At 38.4% G+C, this 21,732-nt stretch overlaps 1 protein-coding gene across 2 annotated transcripts in view; it reads right to left on the minus strand.

The window, feature by feature from the left end:
- Positions 1 to 21,732, minus strand: part of UNC5C (unc-5 netrin receptor C) — a 381,554-nt gene that overhangs the window by 66,654 nt on the left and 293,168 nt on the right. For both annotated transcript variants that reach the window (XM_017542439.2, XM_017542437.2), the window contains exons 5-7: positions 11,093 to 11,273; positions 5,702 to 5,869; positions 2,964 to 3,128 (exon numbers count right to left, since the gene is read on the minus strand). In XM_017542439.2, the coding sequence (XP_017397928.1) occupies positions 2,964 to 3,128; positions 5,702 to 5,869; positions 11,093 to 11,273 (514 nt within the window). The remainder of the gene's footprint in view (positions 1 to 2,963; positions 3,129 to 5,701; positions 5,870 to 11,092; positions 11,274 to 21,732) is intronic.

The following is a 21,732-nucleotide window of genomic DNA, read 5'->3' on the forward strand; positions in this document are numbered from 1 at the left end:
GGGTTCCTACTCCCAAGTCTAGGTCTCACAAAGCCAGGACTTCTGCCCCTGTGCCAAAACTGAAACCCTGACTTCCAGTCCCTAGAACCTATGTCCATGTCCAATCCCCATCCTGGTTATTTTGGTTTTCACTCACACAGTTACCTCTCTAGCTTGGAGTTACAGCTTCGTTTGTGGCATTTGAGGATTTCTCTATCTTCTTTATTTTGGACCTCTTTTAATCCCTCTTTCTGCATGCACATGTATGTCTCTATAAAGTCTGCAACATTTTATCTAACATTTCAACATATTTTCAATCAAAGCTGTTTGTATTACGTGCTTAATGGAGAAATGTATCTGAATTTGTTTTGAACAAATAAATAAACATCAACAGTAATATTATCTATATATTTCTCATTGTATTCCTCTGAGTACCAACTTAGTTTTTGAAAAAATATTGTACTACACTATCTAGGTAACTCTGAATCCTACTCAAATCCATTATGAACTCTGAATTTCTCCTATCTGGTAGTATACCTACATTTATGTCAGAATTATTTGTATACAATTTTGAATAGATTCAGAGGTTGTAGTTCTTAGCTGGTTTACTGAAAATAGACTAGCTTTATTTTGAGATAACATTGCAATATAATCAGAGGACTATTTATTAATGCATTCCAGACACTAATTCTCCCAAAGGAAATAAGTATTAAATAATCCTAATTGCTGATGGCAATTTTCTGTCTAAGTTTTCTATTCCCATTCTTTTTCTTAACATTGACCTTGTCCCTCTTGCAAACTTTGCAGTTTCGCTATTAGAAGCCTTTGTTTTCCAAAATAATGGCCAAACAGTATAATTTCTTTGCAAGACTTTGACAGTAATACTGTCCCAGAAATACCAAGCTAACTGGTAAACAGAAACTGTAGCTTTCACTCTACAATACTATAATTACACAGTGCAGAATATCTCTGGTTTTTATCACTGAGGAAATCAATAGTGGTCTAGACTACAATTCTCTGTTGGACTAGAGTAGATACAGGAAAACAGATGAAAGAGTTTATTGACTTAGTAGGGATTGTTACTATAGCAAATCAAAGCTGCAGAAATAAATAGCTTTTAAATGAAATGGTTTTAACCCAAACAGCAAAATGTTTCCATTAAACAAGTGACGTGATGAAACAAATAAATAAAAACAAACACAAAACTAACAAAACCCTCCTGTAGCCTCATTCCTCTTCCCTGTCTGTACACACACACAACACACACTTCAGGCCATCATTACTGGCAAATATCTAATCAAAAGGAAAACATTCTATGAATGCTATAAGAAATGATCTAGAAGTTAAGGGGTTGCTATGTCATGAAAGTCTTAGTTTGAATATGTCATGTTTGTATTTGTCATAATTTAAAATGTGTCATTTTTCTATTACTAATAAAAGGTTCTGTCTTGTGGCATTGCATTCTTCATTAGACAGGTTGTTCTGAGGATTTCTAACTATGTGCAATAGAAGCAGTAGGTATTAAATCTCCCAAGATTGAAATAGTATATTGAGAGAGAATGTGAAAGACAAAGAGGAAAAACTCCAAATATTGCTACTTTGCAATCACACGAATCAGTTTGTTCTACAGAAAAGGAAAAATACCAAGTGAAAAAATGTTAAAAAGACTAACTTGTATGTGGTATGTTGTTATTTTCATCCTCAACTCAAACTCTGTACCTCTGGATAAATGATTGGCAAAACCGATTTTCATTCATGCATTTCTGGTGCAAACTTGCGAGATTCACAGTGGCAAGCCCCACATCACTACCAGGAGCTGTACTTTGTACACTCGGCAGTAGCCCGTTCTTGAGGAATGCAATGTGCCCTGAACATAAAAATAAGAGGCCTATTGGATTTTAATTCTGTGTGAGCAACATAATTATTTATTTGTATTTTAAGTAAGATTTCTTTTTAAAGGTTCCTGTGTGTATAGACTCTGAAAAGTCAACAGAATTTTCTAAGTGTGGTAAAAACAAAATATTTTATTCTTAAATAACAAATATAAATACCTTTGCACAAATACCTTCAGCTGCTCGTATTCTGCTAGCAATGTGTAATGTGTTATGAGAAATGTCAACACTAGACCACCATTAGTTCAGCTCCAAAGATAGCACATTGTTTGATCCGTTAATCTGAATAGGTATGATTTCAGAATAATTCTTAATACCTCAATTTATGGTCATAAAAAGAGATGGTAAATTGTGTACATCCAAGGGCTCCTCAATAAAGGGGCAAGAGTTTGCAAGTATGGAAATCAAATTACCACCTAATTAACAAAATCTAAGGAACAAAGACATGAAAAATGGAGAATATCTAGCTTGTAGCACCCGTTACATTCCTGAGCCAATCTTCTACACTTATTTTAAAAATTTATGCTTTATTAATATCTATTTCCTTTAAATAAACTAAATCATACCCACATTATAATTTCTAATACAAACCCAGAATTTTCAAGAGTTTGTGAAGATGTTCTCATTAAACATTTGTTCTAAGTTAGTAAATCTACCTCCAGAAATGTTTGTTATTTTTACATATATTTTACATTCCATGGACATTTTGGTTAGGTACCTGCCATGAATCAAGAATAAACAGCTTACATTTTAGAAGTCTTGTATTGACCCTATGAGGAATTCAGAGTGCCCTTTTGTGCTTTCTGATAAAACTAACTAATGATTCCCCTCCATATAAGTAATTGAATCACCCCTTGCTCATGAAAAAGCAATACTGGATGCTATCTGTTAAGTGGACATAGTTACTATTCATTCAGGTTCCTGGAAAATTAGCTGTTTCCAATTTTGAGAGCAAGCTAGAATACTGCTATATTATTGCTTTTTTGTTGTTGTTGTTCAAATAATTCTTTATTTCTAATGCTCCCTTAAAAAAATCCAAATGGTTCCATCTCCACCCCCCTCAGTGTCTGCAATTTGCTTAAATTGACTTACTCTGCATGCAAAGTCCATCAGTGCAGTTCTTGGATTGCAAGACCAGGCCGTCACAGTCCTTGCCTCCATTCTTGGGGGCTGGTGCAGTACACTCCCTCCTGCGCCAGTGGGTACACTCAGTTCCACAAGTAGACCACTTGCTCCATGATGTCCACCTGCCATCCACTGCCATGAAAAAATGCACCAGCAGGTCAGAGGGAGAGGCAGCTGCTTAAGGGATGGAGCAGAGCTCAAGTATAATACAAGAAACAAAACAAGAAAAAGCATGCCCTGCTGAAAAGCACTGTATTCATTTCAATTGCTGGAAATTGCACTTCTGCATCATTTGGGTTTTGTAAGCTTTTCCTAGAATGTATGAGTGTTTCCTCCCTGACCAAGCCAAGGGAGGCTGAATGAGACATACAAAAGCCAAAGCTGTCACCAGGAGCTATGTAAAAGCAGGTCAAGGTAGTTTCCCTTTTCCTATTAATGGGGGAGCTTCTGGGTTTTGTATTGAAAATTAGTGGGGCTCGGGCTGGGCGCGGTGGCTCACGCCTGTAATCCTAGCACTTTGGGAGGCCATGGTACCCACCTGACTGCCTGAGCTCAGGATTCGAGACCAGTCTGGGCAACATGGTGAAACCCTGTCTCTACTAAAATACAAAAAATTAGTAGGGCATGGTGGCTTGCACCTGTAGTCCCAGCTACTTGGGAGGCTGAGGCAGAAGAATCACTTGAACCTGGGAGGCGATGGTTGAAAAGAAAATTAGGGGGCTCTCTTTGGATCCAAGACTCCTTTATTCCTAGTGCCATGTGGACAGTGAAAGCAAGCTTGTGTGGGAATTCAGAGAAGAGGTTGGTACATTGGAGAAGAAATCTCTCCAACCTTCCATTCATTCATCCAGCTGGTATAGTTACCTCTTCTCTCTCATCTATGTTTTATATAGTCTTCTTATTTTACTATTTTTATCTAGGCTACTTGATTCTGCTGAAGCCTTCTGTAATGTTTTCATGAAAAGACTATTTTTCGTTTATTATTTGATTATTCCATTATTTGATGATGTTTGTGTCTCTATTTTTATTAAAAAATATTTAGGTAAGTTCCTAATATTTGTTATGATTCCATCACTTAGAACCGATTTACTTTCTTTCTAATTTTGGTGGCTGCCTTGTCAGCAATTTTAAGGATAATGAAATCAGATATCTCTACTTTAAAAAACACACAACTTAAATCCCAGTTTGAAAAAGGATATAGTAAATTTCAGTCATACTTTAAAATGCAGATTTTTAAGTTTCTCACAAAAATAGGAAAAAAATATTGAAATAAGAGTTTAAAAATATTAATTTTCCCTAAAATAATGATTATCAAGGATTCAATTAAAACAATGCTAAATATCATTTATTGAACATAATCTTTTATACCTATATATTGATAAAAATGATATCAATTTTAATAGTCTACATAGTTTGAGATCTACATGATTTCATATTCAAATTATTATGTAAATATATCATGTATAATGTGTATATGGCTATAAATATACGTATATGAAAAATAAGAAAAGCATTAATATTTTAGTTATACAGAACTGGCTATAAGCAAGTCCCAACTACTCAGAGCAAAAACATTTGCTTTGACCTACACCAATTGAGTATACCAAAACACCGCCACCATATTGTTATTTCAACTCAAATTGATCAGTGCATTTTTAATTGTGGGAGTCAGCACCTACAGAATAAAATTTGAAATTTTAAGTCCAGCTAAGCTCAAAGGGTTCACTGTGGGAGACTGTTCTGATACTTGGAAATTAACACTTGGGAATGTAAAGTGTAGATTATGTATATCTCTCCAGTTCATTTCTCCAGCCCATCTCTGAGAAAGGTTCTATTAAAGGATAAACGGGACTAAATTAAGCAAAAGGAGGAGGTGGCTGTGCATCTAAACATCAAAACTGAAAACACAATAGCTACTCCAATGAACACAGTAAATTTATGGATTATTTCAAAATAATTTTAGCTTAGCTTTGACTATATTTTGTAATTAAGCATTTTAATAAGTTTTGTTTTTGCTTTTGGCAAATATTATCTTCGATTTACCTATGGATAAGAGTTGGTACCAGTATGAGATAGTACAGAAAGATGGTAAGAGGTAGAGAGATGCAATCTTGCCATAGGTACCACTGCAAATAACTCAAAAAAATAGATGACCAACATTTACAGATAATAAAGAACTGACTGCATTTTAGTTTCAGAATCCATTATCCCCTGTGTCACAAAACTTTGCCTTCCTTATAATTCATTTCAAATGTTATATTTTCCCTTGACCAGAAACTGACACCAAATATAAAATATTTCAGTCTAAAACATTTTCTAAATTTCAGTGCCAATTAATTTCCATGTTTTTCTGAAGACCAAAGACTGTTATTCCTAAAATGTGTGGATTTCAGTGCCATTCAAATCTCTTGAATTATAAAATCTGCAGTCTTGGCTCCAGCAGTTTTGTTGAATAATATAAAGGGATCATATACAGTAGTGTTTAATCTCCCGTTTTGTACAATTTTGCATGTTTTGGTAACAATGTTAAGTATTCTTTTGGAGGAAAATCTGTGATTTTACAGCAATGTAAACATTGAATGTAGGACAGATTTAAATAATGTTTATCACACATTCGGATCAAGAATAAAGACTCTATCTATTCTCTAAAAACATGTTTCTTGAATAATGGGAGATATTTGGAATGAGAGGACTGGTTTATTTACCTGGGCATAATGTAGTACAGGTTATTTTCTGCACACTCTGTCCTTCACAGAAGGCACCCCCATTGAGTGGTGCCGGGTTGGTACAAGTCCTTGTACGTTTCTGATACCCTCGTCCACAGCGGCTATTACACACAGACCACTCTGTCCAGGTGGACCAGCCACCGTTAACTGAAAGGAGGCAAACAGTAGAAAATGGATTAAACGTGTGTGCACGCACGACACACATGGACACATAAAACAGACACAATATGTAACCAAAGTTATTTTTCAAGTGACCATTACAAAAATCCAAAATTTTACAGCCAGAAGAGACCACGGTTATCATTTTATCCAAAGTTTTATTGTACAGATGAAGAAAAAATATTATTTACCAACATTTACTTACCTACTCAGAAAAACAAATTGGACTGTGTTCTCTTTTCCTTGGCCAGTGTTCTTAAAAAATATACATATCTCCTTACCTAGTCAAGCTCCAAAACTACTTTTGACAGCTCATCTCAAATAATAAATGTTTACATCTCTATGACAAGCCTGCAAGTGAAGCTATAGCATGGGAACAGAATCAAATCATTTACCTTCTTTTTCAAAAAGAAAAACAACCAGATGATTGATTTTCTTAAGCATAGGTAAACTTTACAACCTTTTAAGGATTTTATTCGGTTGCACAAACCAGTGAACCTGGTTAAAAAATAAAATCTTATAGTATTGGAGTTGTAAACAAACTGAATGGCAATTTGAGTTACTTGGCAATTAGTTGATTTTGAAATAAACACATATTTTGTGTATGAAGGCCAATTGTCATGTATGATGAGCTGTCAGCATATGTGATTATAAAACCTATACCCTAACACTGCACACTATTCACTTCTGCAGGTCTCTTTAGAAAATACTTTGATGTGTACTTTTTTAATACTTCAATAATGTGAGTCTATGAAATTTTTATAATTAAACAACTTCTAACAAAAATTTGCTTGTAGTTAAAATATGATGCAACCAGTATATGCATCTACATCCTAATACTAAATAAGTGTATTAGTCATTCAAGTAACGCAAACCTTATATGTGCATATTATTTGCCCAACATTTTGTTTTCTAGAAACCTATCAAATAGGGAGTAATCATTAATATTTATAGACAGAAATGTATTTTTCACAGCAACTTTATTTTATATAAAGATTAATAATTGGAAACAACTATAATGTTGAAAAACAGGAAAATGGCAAAGCCAGCCTTATATGTTCATGTGATGGACTCCTGGACAGCCATTAAAAATGATACTGTAGAGGCTATTTCATAATACATGAGGCTGAGTGAAGTGGCACCCTCTTGTAACCCAAGCAGAGAGGGTTGCTGGAGCCCAGGAGTTCAAGATCAGTCTGGGGAACATAGCAACATCCTATCTCCACAAAAATTAAAAAATTAGCTGGTTAAGTTGGCGTATGTATATAGTCCCAGTTACTCAGGAGGCTGAGGCAGGAGGATCCTTTAAGCCCAGGAGTAGAGGCTGCAGTGAGCTATGATTACATCACTACACTCCAGCCTGGGCAACACAGTGAGATCCTGTCTCTAAATGGATACATTACACATAATTATATATGTATAATTTTTATGTAGTATGTATATAGTACTTAATATTTACATATTTTAATTATAATTATAAAAAATTACATATATATATATATATATATATATAAAACAATATATAGAAAATACTAGTATAGGCCAGGTACAGCGCCTCATGCCTATAATCTCAGTATTTTTGGATGCCAAGACGGGCAGATCACTTGAGTCCAGGAGTTTGAGACTCGTCTGGGCAATATAGTGAGACCTCATCTTTACAAAAAAAACAAAAATTAGCCAGGTGTGGTGGCACATGCCTGTAGTCGCAGGTACTTGGGAGGCTGAGGAGGGGATCATTTGAGCCCAGGAGACAGAGGTTGCAGGGAGCCAAGATTGTGCCACTGCACCCCAGCCTGAGCTACAGAGTGAAACCCTGTCTCAAAAAAAAGAATATACCAATAGTACACACATAATTTTTGTTTAATATTATCTCTGGGTGACAGGATTATAGGTATAGGTATTTCCTTCTTTGACCTTTTCTGTTTTCCAAATGTTCTCTAGTGGATGTATATTTGCAAGCTAAAAATTGCATTAACAAAAAATGTACAAAATACTCTCTAAATATGAAATACTGGTTAGATACATATGTTTTCTATGAATGTCTGGTGAGTCCAACCTATGAGGCTTGGACAAGTTATTTTAGGAGGTTATGCAAAGGACAAGCAGATGGTGGATAGGTAGGGTTTCAGTTAGTGTTCCAAAAAGCAACTTAACTTGCTCAAGTTTACAAAATTCCCTGTGATGGACTTGTCTGTATAAACTGTTAACTAGCATACTGGCAAGCTGATATTTGGGGTTTAGGATACATATACTGTTCTGCTAGGATTTTAATGAGAAATGATCAGGGATGAAAAAGTCTTTGAAGATCCTAGGTTTATTCTTTCACTTTACAAAGAACGAGGCAAGGGCTCAGAGAATCCTGGTTAAAAATCCCTCTGAAGATCAGTTAGTGACAGAAATACTCCCATGACCCAGGATTCCTGACCCTAGTTCAGAGATGTTTTCTCAGTTCTAACTACTAAGTTACTTGTGTTTGATCCTTCCTAAAGACAACACATTCATTGTATTTATGGATATTGAAAGCATAATATACATAGGGAGAGATCTGCATGTTCATTAAACATCTATCTAATACAACTATATACAGTCTGCCTTCATTAGTTATTTATGACTGGCACATACTGTGATTGTGCCCCATTTCTTTCTTGCATTTCAAATGTTAATCAAGTGTTTCAGGCAGCTTAAAATGAGACTAAAAAAGAAGAAAACATTTTATTATTTTATTGTGATTTAAGAAAGGCCATTGTGTACAATTCAACACAGCCATTATCTAGACTAGGAAATTAAACCTCTGAGGAATCAGAGGATCAAAAAATTTTATATATCTTTCTTGTAATTAAAATGACATTTTTAAAGCAGCACTACATTTTTTTGGAAGAGCATAGCGGTTTCTCTTCTCAAACACACATCCATCTTAATGGTACTGTGGGGTAGGCAAAATTTTACTTTCACTTTTTCAGGATGTTTTCAGCTGGGCCTAATAATTACATTGATGTAATACAAATCAACAGAAGAAAAACATGCAAATTTATTTCATAGAACTTTTACATGTCATAAGAAAATTAAGACCCAAAGATGCAGTCGAATGCTTATATACTGAACTGGACAAAGAGTAGTAAGTTGGGAAAATGTGACTAAATTATGTGGTAAGGCTAAAAGAAGATTGAGAGTTATTTTAATAAGATCGATACAGAATTCTCTGGATCTTAACTTTCCCTTGGTCTCAACTTCCTGTCCTTGATATGTTACTTTCCTTCTAGTATAGGGAAGGCATCTTTCATTTGAAAATCTCATCTCCTGCTTTTAAGAGTCAGAAGGATTACCAGAGTGATCTTGCACCTGCGTTTCTCAGGGACCTTTAATGTAGAAAATAGTCAACATACCAAGTGGCATATTTTGGGGTGCCATATTCTTAACCCCTTCAGTCATATCATGTACTTGCAACGTTTCAGTCAAGGACAGACTTCATATACAGCAATGGTTTGTTCCATAAGGTTACAATGGAGCTGAGAAATTCCTATCACCTAATAACCTCATAGCTGTTGTAACATTGTGTATTACTTTACTTTTTCTACAAATGTAGTATAGCCTATGTGTAGCATTTATAAAGTCTACAGCAGTGTAGAGTAATGTCCTAAACTTTCGTATTCACTCACCGCTTACTCATTGACTCACCCAGAGCAACCTCCAGGCCCACAAGCTCCATTCATGGTTAAGTGCCCTATACAGGTGTACTTTTTCTTTTGTATCTTTGATATCTTATTTTTATATTACCTTTTCTATGTTTAGATATACAAATACTTACCATTTTGTTACAATTCCCTATAGTATTCTGTATAGTAACATGGTATACGGGTTTGCAGCCTAGGAGTAACAGGCTATACCATCGATCCCAGGCATGCAGTAGACTATATCATCTTTGTGTGAATACATTCTACGATGTTCACACAATGATGAAATCATGTAATAATGCATTTCTCAGAATGTGTCCCCATCATTAAGTGACACACGACTGACTGTACCATGAGCCACATACTTGCTAGTGGCTGTCCCTCCTTCAGTCAATAAGACACCAAGGCCCATGGATTTTAACACTAAAACAGTGATGAAAATCTTTATTATGTTCTAGGAAGTGGTGAGGCATGAGCATATCATTCTGGAGGTAGCATAATCTCAAAATACTTCCCAGGTTGTTTGGTTTCCTTGGAGACAGTCAAGCATCAATATAAGGAACTATTCGATGTCTAACATTGTGAGAAATATGTAAATATACAGACCAATCTAGTCTACCAAAGAGTTTAACCTTAGCTGGGGAGATGAAGCTACTCATGAAATGACTAAAAAATAACTGAGTCCTAAATCATTTAGAGAAATAAAAGCATATTTGCCACATCAAAATGGGGCATGAAATTGCTTTGCACTTCCAGAGAATTGATAGGTTTAGAGATGAACTGGCTTAGAAAGGACCAGGGCATGAGAGGAAGCTTCCTAAGAAGTCGCTTTGTTGGACTTTACCATGTTGTTAGGATTAGGGCCACCTGGCTAGGTAAGGCAGTATCTTCACTCTGCACACTTCTGATGGAGTGAGCAGAATGAGTTGTAAGTAGCTAAAACTGTGCTGATGTATTTTGCAAATAGGTCAGCTCCTGCTTTCTAAGGGTTTGTAATGATACGACCAAGGCCAGATTCATAGAAACATCAGCAGGCTGAACAAGGCATATTCATCTTTAGAACTCAATCTAGATCTTGGTGGTGCAGGTTCTGGAGAGAAGAGGGCTTACAGAAGCAGCAGGCACTCAGGGAGGCTTCCTTTGCTTCCCGAGAAGCTGACTGACAAAGGGCTGAGAATGTCTGAGTCTGTCCTTTCATATGAGTAGCAGGGAAGCAATTAAACCTCACTGGCCCTGTGAAAAGCAGCAAGCAAGTAGTGATGGAGATTGAAAAGGGGCTTCTAGAACCCAGCATGGTGGTGCATGCCTGTACCAGCTACTGAGGGGAGGCTGAAGTGGGAGGATCCCTTGAGCTCAGGAGGTCAAGGTTACAGTGAGCTATGGTCATGCCATTGTACTCCAGCCTGGGTGACGGAGCAAGACTCTGTCTAAAATAAAATGAGATTTTTAAAAAGGGCTTCTGGCTTGAGTCAAGACACTGATGCCAATGAGAAACTGCAGTTAGACAGGAACTAGACTAAAACCCTGAAGGGTCACTCACCGTAGACTATGACAGTGGCAGTTGTGCTTTTCCTCTTGGCAACAATGTTTTTGGCAACACAGGTATAATTTGCAGTATCAGAGAGGCGGGCCTGCTTTATGATGAGGTTGTGATCAATAGTAATATAAAAATTCCGATCTTCAACAGGATCAATTATGTCTTCATTTTTCAACCATTCCACCTAAAGATACATGAGAAAAATAGATAAATCCCCAGCATGTATCCCTCGATGGCTGTCTGTCGTAACCCGTGTTTTGTAAAATGTACAATGTTGTTCCAGGCCGTGAACTTCTGCAAACTGGTGGGAAGTAACTTTCCAAGGTCATGTTAAGTATCACTCACCTGCCAAGCATGCTGGTTCTATCTGTACTACATTATTCTCAAATGTCAATGAACCAATTGGGAAATACAGTGTTCAGATTGTTTTTACTTTGCCCTGTAGGCACGAACGGGGAATGTGTGCTGCCAAGTTCAGAACCCAATCAAAAATAATAGGATAAGCATTTCAAACTGAACTCAAACCTTTTCTATTTGTTTACTCTTGGCAACTTACCTGCTGCTTTCTAGAAAAAAAATATAACGACTATTTTTAAAAGCACAAAAGCATTTTAGACATCACATAGCTGTAATAAAATAACATTTGGATGATTTATATGTAGCCTCACTGAAACATGTGGATTAAATATCCCTGAAAATGCACTGACTTCAAAATGTAGCAAAACACTTATTTGGAAAGGTATCTCGGTCAAAATATTTAAAAAATTTTTTCTACCAATTCTTAATACAATCTGAGTAGCTTATAAATCATACTCAAATCCTTCCTTTTGCAAAATGCTAACATTTAAATCTTTGGTTCACGGTGTGCTTTTTAGGAACCTGACCTTAAGACATGACCATTTAAAGCTGCTGAACTTTTTTTTCTATGTGAATAATATTAATGTAATAACAGTGATGTTATACTTGCTGAATGAAAAGAGGAAAACACAGGTGTATAAGCTGTTCTTCTGGAGGTAAACTATTTCTTATTCTGGCAGTTGCCTTATTTTTTTCTATGCACAGGTTTTTCCATAAAGCAAAACAACAAACAATGTTGATATTTACCACACTTAAACTCTCCTTTTGCATTAGGGTGAATGTGGATACAGGTAACCTTTAGTGGTAGGGAGTCAATATTTTTGCCATTTTCAAAACCTTAAGGAGCTTCTCGAGCACCAGAAGAGGTCTAGAAATTAATCTCTAAATCTGTCAGTGGGTTTGACATTGCACAACTCTAAATTACATTTAAGGCAGGGACTCTCAAATAATGCTCCTCTAATCCTTAGAAGAGAAGCCAACATTTATAGAGAAAAATAAAAATCAACAACAATCCTGAAATACAGAAATGTATGAGGTTGTAGACAAACTATTTGTAATGATGTAAATGTTTGAAACTCTAAACATTCTTGATATTTACACTTAGGTTAGTGAGAAAAAGAATAGAATCCATTTAAAACAGTGGGTATTTTAAATATGTATTTTGTTTTAAAATACAGACTGCACATTCAGTCATAGCTATGCCTAGGTATCTCTCAGGTGTATACTCATATTCACTTGACCAGGATTTTCTCAATGCTTCACCCTATGTGTGGAAATAAGATCCTGCTGGAAGTGCATGGGAGAAGGTGGCATAATTTATCACTGCTAAAAATCTCTTGGAGAGATAATTACAAGATGAAGGCAATATTTTTGAGTGGAATCTTTACCTAGGTTATCTATGCCTTTCTAAAGAAAACCTTCTATCACGCAAGGCACTGATGGGCTCCCTTTCCGTCAGTTGTTCTTGCAGCCCTTTTGCAATTTCTGTGCTCAGTGAGCTTCTCTTTCAAGTACCCATACCTGCCCCTCTTCTCTGAAGAACAGCCCTCAGACTCATGGATTGTCTTGCCTGAAAGTGCCTAGGAGTTTCTACAACTTCCCCATTAGCCATTGACTAGTGGGTGCAGAAATATGGCTTCTGTCCCACTGGGTCGGAATCTGAGCTGTAACTTTCCAGAAGTCCCTTGCAGGGATGAGGCTGAAGCTACATCCTTGAGACTGTACCTGAACTGACATGAATTGACACTATTATAAATGGAGCATACCTAATCAAAAAATCTGGAATCTGAAATGCTCCAAAGTCCGAAACATTTTGAGCACAAACGTGACGCCACAAGTAGAAAATCCCACACATGACCTCGTGGCTGGTTGCAGTCAAAACGTAGGTGCAAAACGCACAGTTTATTCAGCATCCCCAAGGGAAGACCGTGACACCAAACAACCACAGACTGTCCACAAGTGGCTCACGTAGTGACCCCTTTGCTTTCTGATGGTTTAGTGTGAACAAACTTTGTTTCAGGCAAAAATTATTTAAAATATTGTATGAAATTCCCTCCCGGCTATGTGCATAAGATGCATATAAAATGAATGAATTTCGTGTTTGAACTTGGATCCTATTCCCAATATATCTCATTATGTATATGCAAATATTCCAGAACCCGAGTCCATACAATTCTGGTCTTGAGCATTCTGTAGAAGGGTCACTCAACCTGTACTAGGTTTCTCTCTCCTGCTTGCTCGCCCACTTTACAGGGTTCTCTTGGAAGTACTTTCTTAAAAACCTACTCACATTCATACCTTTGGTTCATTGAGAACCTTTGCTTCTGGAGAACACATAGCTATTCAAAACTATGGTTTCTCCTATGTAAATGATGTCAGTTTAACAGGGACGTTCTCCTAATCATAAATGACATAAGGAAATCCCAAGGGATATTTCAAACCACTTGTTTGTATGAAGAGTTTATTACACAGAAAGAAGTGCTCAATCTGCATGGTTAACAAAAGATTTGAAGAGACATTATTGTTGGATACATGATCTTTACTCGATTATAGATAATGACCCATTTGCCTTGGGTGTCTCCAGCCTATGTTGGAGAGTGGTTCTGACCTGAACCTCAGGACCCCTGAGAAGCCCCAGGAGTGTTGATAGGCCCCTGTGGGGGGCACTGCTCTCCTCCCCTAACTACCACTTGAATCACAGAAACTCTGCTTTTATGCGTTTTCCACACCAGATTTGCTTTCACACCTTTGTTTTGAGAAATAAAGGGTTCTACAGCCAGAAAATAGCTGAGGGAGTGAAGAGGGGGGCCCAGGACTCCTCCAGCTTCTGACAAGATCCCCCACCAGTCCCTTACACCCCAGGGCTGCCAGCCATATCACAACACTCTGCTCTGAGACAGTCATCTCTATGAGAGGCTGAGTCCGGACTGCAGGCCATCCCTCACCTCCTGTGCTGTAATCCCAGGGGCTGCACGCCACCAGCTCCAAAAGTCCTGACCCTCTTCCATGCCGCCTGGAATACAGCATGAAAATCTTCTAAAATTTCAGTCTCTTTTTAGATTGTTTCCTTCACATTCTTCTCATACTAAAGTCTAGATCTTTCTGATGCCATCGTTTCTTCTGGAGTCTTCTGAAGGGGCGGATATTCCATTTCCCAAATCCAACATGCCACTGGGTCTGGGGTGGGTAAGTGTTGTCCGGGCTCAGTATTGTCTCTTTCAGTCTGTTTGTTCTCTCTAAACATCTTTGCCTTGAATATTATGCCATCAGATTATATCACCCAATTTTGAAGTTTTTGTAGTTATTTACAGACCTCTGGATTAACAGTCACTTTATCTAAAGCATAATTTGTGAAGAGTTTAATAACCACAAAGATGACACTTCTAACATCTTGGTTTTTCAATTTCATGACCCTCCATCCTGCAATGATCTTATCCTCCAAGGTCACACATTCTAGGCCAGAGGTCATATTAATTCTAAATTCAGAGAAGCTAAATCCAATCCACAAAAACTCCAATTCATCGGTCTATCATCAGAGTGTTTTAAGCTCCCTAATGGTTGTAATTTACTGTGAGGGTTGAGAAATATCAGTCTAGATCGTTACCCTTAAAAATGCAAAACCTGGATCAATAGAATCAGCATCACTGGGAGCTTGGTAGACATACAGAATCTGATAGACATACAGAATCTAAGGCTCTGCCAACCTATTACCAAATCAAAATACACATCCTAATAAGAACTTCAGAGGATTCATATGCACACTAAAGTTTGAGAAGCATAATTTAGCTCTTGTCCTTATCATTAATTACAACTCTTCCATAAACTTAGTTTCAATTATCCTTTCCTTTACCCTTTTCTGTATTTCCTGTTCATTCTCTCCAAGATACTGAATTCAACAATCCCTCACCAGCACCCACCATCTATTGAATTTACCAATTTGTTTCTTAGATTTTCAAGTATAAATTCCAATGTCTAACTATATCTGATTCTTGCATTATACCATCAATGCTCTCATCCCTTTCTCACTTCAAGATACTCACTTGGCCACTATTTGCCCACACTCCTGTTTTTTTTTTTTTTTAATTTTTAAATTCTTTTTATTTTTTGAGACAGAATCTCACTCTGCTGCCCAGGCTGGAGTGCAGTGGTGCAATCATGGCTCACTGCAGCCTTCACCTCTGGGGTTCAAGCAATTCTTGTGCCTCAGCCTCCCAAGTAGCTGAGATTACAGGTGCCCACCACCACACCCAGCTAATTTGTGTATTTTTAGTAAAGACAGGGTTTCACCATGTTAGCCAGGCTGGTTTTGAACTCCTGACCTCAAGTGATCTGCCCACTGCAGCCTCCCAAAGTGCTGGGATTACAGGCGTGAGCCACCGTGCCCAGTCCTCTGTGTTCTAGAGGTGGAACATGGTGTGCACAGCCATGGAAAGTGGGTTCATCTTAAATTTCATGATAACAAATCATAAGTGGGACTTTATCTCTGCCAAGAAGGCATGCTATATTTTCATTGTTCACTCTCCCCCTCTCCTAGATAACCATTTCACACTTTCTCCTCTCGACTACCTCCCCATCAAGCCTCACTTTTAGCTGATGACCAAGATTTCCATGTCACTAAGAAACCTGACAGTCACAAGAGATCTTCCAGTGCTCCCATTGTCTGTGTGCCCAACCCCATCTGCACCCTCTGTCTTATCACTGGGGGAGCCCTCTGTGTTCCTGTCTGTCACCTCAGATTTGTACTCTGTATCTTACTCTCGCTCTTCAAGGGCAAGTCTCAGGAATTCTCTTCTCTCTCTCCTAAATTATTCAATTTCCCTTGATGCTGAATCATTTCCACTAGCCTACAGATGTGCTGTTATTTTTCAAAACTTACAACAAAATCCCTTCTCACCCAGTTCTGCCTCTACTCACCCCTTGCCCCCCGCCTGTATTTCTCTGCTTGCCCTGCCTTACAAAACTCCTTGGAATAGTTGTTTACAATTCGCTGTCTTCAATTCCCGACGGAACCTGTTCTAATCTGTGTTTACTTCCGCCGCTTCACCATACCTGCTCTTTTCTCTTTGCTAAAGGTACTGCTGAGGTCTCAGTGCTCATCTTACTTGACTCACAGTAGCATGTGATCTGGTTATTCCTTCCTTCCTTCCGACTTGCTTTCTCTGGACAGGACACTTTCCGGGGTTTTGTCCTACCTTGTCTCATGCCTCACAGCTTCCTTAGGCTGACATTTGTGTCCCTGTGGCTCAGTCCTTGGAATTCTGCTGCTTTCTATATTCTGTCCATATCCATTAGTGAGCTTATCCAGTCTCACACGGATGACTCCTAAATTCATCTCCATCCTAGACCCCACCCTTGAACTCCAGACTTGTATATCCAGCTGTCTTCATGCAACTCCATTTGATTGTCCGATAATGACCTCCTGAACCGCCTTTCCAAACCTGCCCCTCTCACAGTTTAACGCACCTCACTTAAGGCCCACTGTAGCATTCCAGCCACTTAGACAAAAACCTGACTCAGTGTTGACCACTTTGTTCCTCTTTCTTAGCCCATTCAATGTTAGAGCAGCACACATTAGGAACTGGGCGCTTCTCATTCCCTCACTCCCTGGTCTAAGTCACTATCGTTTTCCCTCCTTACTGCAATCATCGTCCATCTTATCTTCTGCTTTTCCCCTGAACACTCCACTGTCTATTTTCAACAGTGTAGTTATAGTGATCATCCATAAAGTGAAAGTCAGAGCGTACCTTATGTATGAGTCAGGGTTCTCTAGAGGGACAGAACTAATAGTATATATAAGAGTATATTAAATATGATAGAATATATATATATATATATACACACACACAATTATATATATAAATACATGCTATTAGTTCTGTCCCTCTAGAGAACCCTGACATATATACTTTATATATATAAAGGGGAGTTTATTAAGTATCAACTCCCATGATTGCAAAGTCCCACAATAGGCCATCTACAAGCTAAGGAGCAAGGAAAGACAGTCCAAGTCCCAAAACTGAAGAGTTTGGAGTCCGATGTTCCAGGGCAGGAAGGGTCCAGCACGGGAGAAAATTGTAGGCTGGGAGGCTAGACTTATGTTTCTCAGCCTGCTTTATTCTGGCCACACTGACAGCTGATTAGATGGTGCCCACCCAGATTGCGGGTGGGTCTGCCTTTCCCAGCCCACTGACTCAAACATGAACCTCCTTTGGCAACACCCTCACAGACACACCAAGGATCAGTACTTCACATCCTTCAATCCAATCAAGTTGACACTCAGTATCAACCCTCACACTGTAACTCATCTCAAACCCTCCAAACAGCTCCTTCTCCTATTCAGTGTCAGTGCTAAAGTCCTTACGACCAGCTGGATGACATACTAAGGCTACACCTCTTTAAAAAAATTCAAAAATTAGTAGGGCATGGTGGCATGTGCCTCTATTTCCAGCTACTTGGGAGGTTAAGACAGGGGGATGGCTTGAGTCTGGGAGGTGAAGGACATAGAGAGCTATAGTGCACCACTGCACTCCAGCCTGGGTGACACAGCAAGACCCTGTCTCAGAAAAAAAGAAAAGAGAAGAGTGGCATGGGAATAGGAGGCAGGGAGAGAAAAACGGATTCAGACAATAATTGGAACGGACAGAGGACAGCACATACAAGTTGACTGTATGTGGAAAGGGGTACAAGTGGAACTCATCTTTAGTTTCTGGCTTGAGAACCCATGTATGGAGCAGGGATACAGGAGGCAGAAAAGAACTGAGGGTAGAAAGGATAACAATTCAGATTTGGCTGATCTCACTAGGAATCCAGCTAAGACAGCATGACTTTGACAACAGCTAAGTTGCTTAAAATTCCCATTATTTCCATGAACAGAATGAGTTTTTTCTCTAAAAGTTTTGAAATAATTAAAAAAAAACAACAACCCTGAGGACTTCTGCTTCTCTTGGATCAGCTGTATCTTAGCCTTAAGAACCGAACATGGATATTGATCAAAAGGATATTTGCAGGGCCAGCGTGGCTGTGACATTTATTACCATTGTGGCTTAGATAAAAATGATGAAGCATGAATAAAACTTAGGAGATGTATGGAAAGGAAAACAATGTGTGAGAATAATTCTGTTTATCATGTAAAGGATTGTCTGAATCAGCAAGAGAAATCAATATAAGAGCCATAACATACAATTTAAATATATAGCCTTTTCATGAAATGTTTCCAGAAGACACACTACTAAAGTAACATTCTTCCAGGTGAAACAATTCCACCATGGCTCTCCTTATATACCCTGTGTATAAAATTCCAAGAAACGTACAGAATCTTTTGTTGTGCTGGAATTTTATTGTAATGGGTAGCATGTAGTTAATTATATTGTTGCAATGCTATTTATTTGTAAGCTAATCTTGGTTAACCAGGAGTCAAGTACTCTGGTCAGCCACTGAATTCTGTTCGTATTTTGGTCATTTCAATGCTTTTTGTTGATTTCAACCTAAGGCTCTCCACTCCTCCCATTGAACAAACTGATTTATACGAGAAAAAAGTCTTTCCGAGTTAGAAGTTATTTTTAGTTATGTACAAAATATTCGAGAAGAAAGAAAAATAGGTTGAAGTTCAGAAAACAATAAAAGACTTCAACCATAAACCATAACTGTTGTCATGGTTACAGTGATGCAAAATTATTTTCAAACAATTTCTGTCCTTGTGGTTCAGTAACTGCAATCTTCTCAATAATCTCAAGCATATTTGAACCAATGTATTCAACTATTTTTAAAGGTATGGGGTTTTATTAGCAGGTACTAAAAACAATTACAAGGCAATATTAGAATGACCTGTTTGCATATTCTGCTGTTGTGTTATTAGTCCCACTCTGTGCAATTAGCATCTTGCTCTAAGGGGCAGTTCCTAAAGTATTAGCTAAGAGGACTGCTTTCAACGACCTGGGCCCAAAACTGAACTCTGGGACTTGGGAGCTAAGGTTTATGTCTCCCTTAGGTAAGTGTCTTATCTTCTGTATTCCTTGGAGTCCTCATTTACAAAATAAGAATAATTCTAGAACCCATTATAAGAGGTTCTTAAGGACTAAATGAGTTTAATATATACACTTACTATCTGGCATACAATAAATATTTGAAAATAATTATTAACATTTAGTTAAGGATATACTAAAAGAGGTGGGACAAACCCCAAACAACCCTAAAAAATAAAAGGGAAATGGTGTTAATCTAAAAATTAAAAAAAAAAAAAAATTAACATCTGAGTCTTTTCAGTCTTCACTGGCATTTCTATGGGCCAAAGTCCATTCAATATTAGGTTATAACTCTGAGATTGCACTACAGATATATAAGTAATTGAGTATTAAATTGGCCAGTGCTGTTTGTATGCTAACTCTAACTACATATTTTCCTTTAAACTCTATCAGTTCATAATTCTAGATATGTCATTAGTATGCATTTGCCTTGTAGGTATTAACATGTTAATTAATATGTATAAAAATTATTTTCTGGCCAGGCGTGGTGGCCCACACCTGTAATCACAGCACTTTGGGAGGCCGAGATGGGTGGATCACCTGAGGTCAGGAGTTCAAGGCCAGCCTGGCCAACATGGTGAAACCCCATATCTACTAAAAAATTACAAAAATTAGCTTGGCACAATGGCAGGTGCCTGTAATCCCATCTACTCAGGAGGCTGAGGCAGGAGAATCACTTTAACCCAGGAGACAAAGGTTGCAATGAGCTGAGATTGCGCCACTGCACTCCAGCCTGGGAGACAGAGCAAGACTTCATCTCAAAAAAAGAAAGAAAAAGAAAAACAATTACTTTCTAATTCTAAGTTATAATAAAACATACTTTATCAATTTTTAACAAAAATAAGTAGGAAAGATTTTTAATCAAAGACATCATTAAAATAAATTTAAGAAATATTCACTGTCATACTTGGTAAAAGACATAAAGGATAGATAACTTAGATTACTATTATTTTTACCTAGACCATCTATATTTTTAAAGTTTTCAATTTACTTTTGTGGGTTTTCCATTTCTTTTCTCCTGGGACTTCAAGCTAGTCTACTTGTTCTTTTAATGACATCAGCCTCTACCCCACCCCCATCCCCATCCCCAGCCCCATACAATGGCATAGATATCAGTAGCTTCCACAGCCTTATCCACATCCCAAGACATGGAATTTCCTTCCAGCCACCTCTGCTTTCCCTACTGCCCTGAAAGTACACCTGCATTGGTCCTAAGAGGGCTTTGGTCTCCAAAAAGGGACTGTCCCCCCTCTTTTATTTTCTTCATTAAACTTGTTTTCATGGAACTCAAAATTCTGTGGCAGATTTTTGGTCAAGTTGTTTCCATTAAAAACTATAGATTTTGGGGATTTCTGCCAAGATGGCCAAATAGGAATAGCTCCAGTGCGCAGTTCCCAGCGAGAGTGACACAGAAGGCAGGTGATCTCCGCATTTCCAACTGAGTGAGGTACCAGGTTCATCTCATTGGGACTGGTTAGTGGGTGCAGCCCAAGGAGGGCAAGCTGAAGCAGGAGGAGGCATCACCTCACCCAGGAAGTACAAGGGGCTGGAGAACTCCCTCTCCTATCCAAGGGAAGCCATTAGGGACTTTTCCTGACACTCTGGCTCAGATACTACGCTTTTCCCACAGTCTTCACAACCCACAGACCAAGAGATTCCCTCCAGTGCCTATATTACCAGTACCCCAGGTTTTCAGCACAAAACTGGGTGCCTGTTTTAGCCACAGCAGGTTTTTTTCCCTCATATCCCTGTGGCACCTGTAATGCCAGTGAGACAGAACCACTCATTTCCCTCAAAAAGGGGGCTGAAGTCAGGGAGCCAACTGATCTGGCTCAGCATATCCCACCCCCGCAAGACTGGCAAGCTAAGATCCACTGGCTTGAAATCCTTGCAGCCAGCACAGCAGTCTGATCTCAACCTGGGATGTTTAAGCTCATTGTGGGGAGAGGTGTCCATCATTGCTGAGGTTCAGGTAGGTGGTTTTAATCTCTCCTGTGTAAACAAAGTCACCAGGAAGTTTACACAGTTACTGGGTGGAGACCACAGCAGCTCAGCAAGGCTTCTGCAGGCAGACTGTCACTAGACTCCCTTCTTGCTGGGCAGAGCATCTCTGAAAATAAGGCAGCGGCCCATCAGGGTCTTATAAATAAAGCCCCCACCCCCCTTCCTGGGACAGAACCTGGAAAAAGGGGTGGTTTTGGGTTCAGCTTCAGCAGAGTTAAATGTCTCTGCCCAGCAGCTGTGAAGGGAGCAATGGATCTCTCA

This window comes from Cebus imitator, unplaced genomic scaffold (genome assembly GCF_001604975.1).
Source record: "Cebus imitator isolate Cc_AM_T3 unplaced genomic scaffold, Cebus_imitator-1.0 Scaffold144, whole genome shotgun sequence".
Lineage (NCBI taxonomy): Eukaryota > Metazoa > Chordata > Mammalia > Primates > Cebidae > Cebus > Cebus imitator.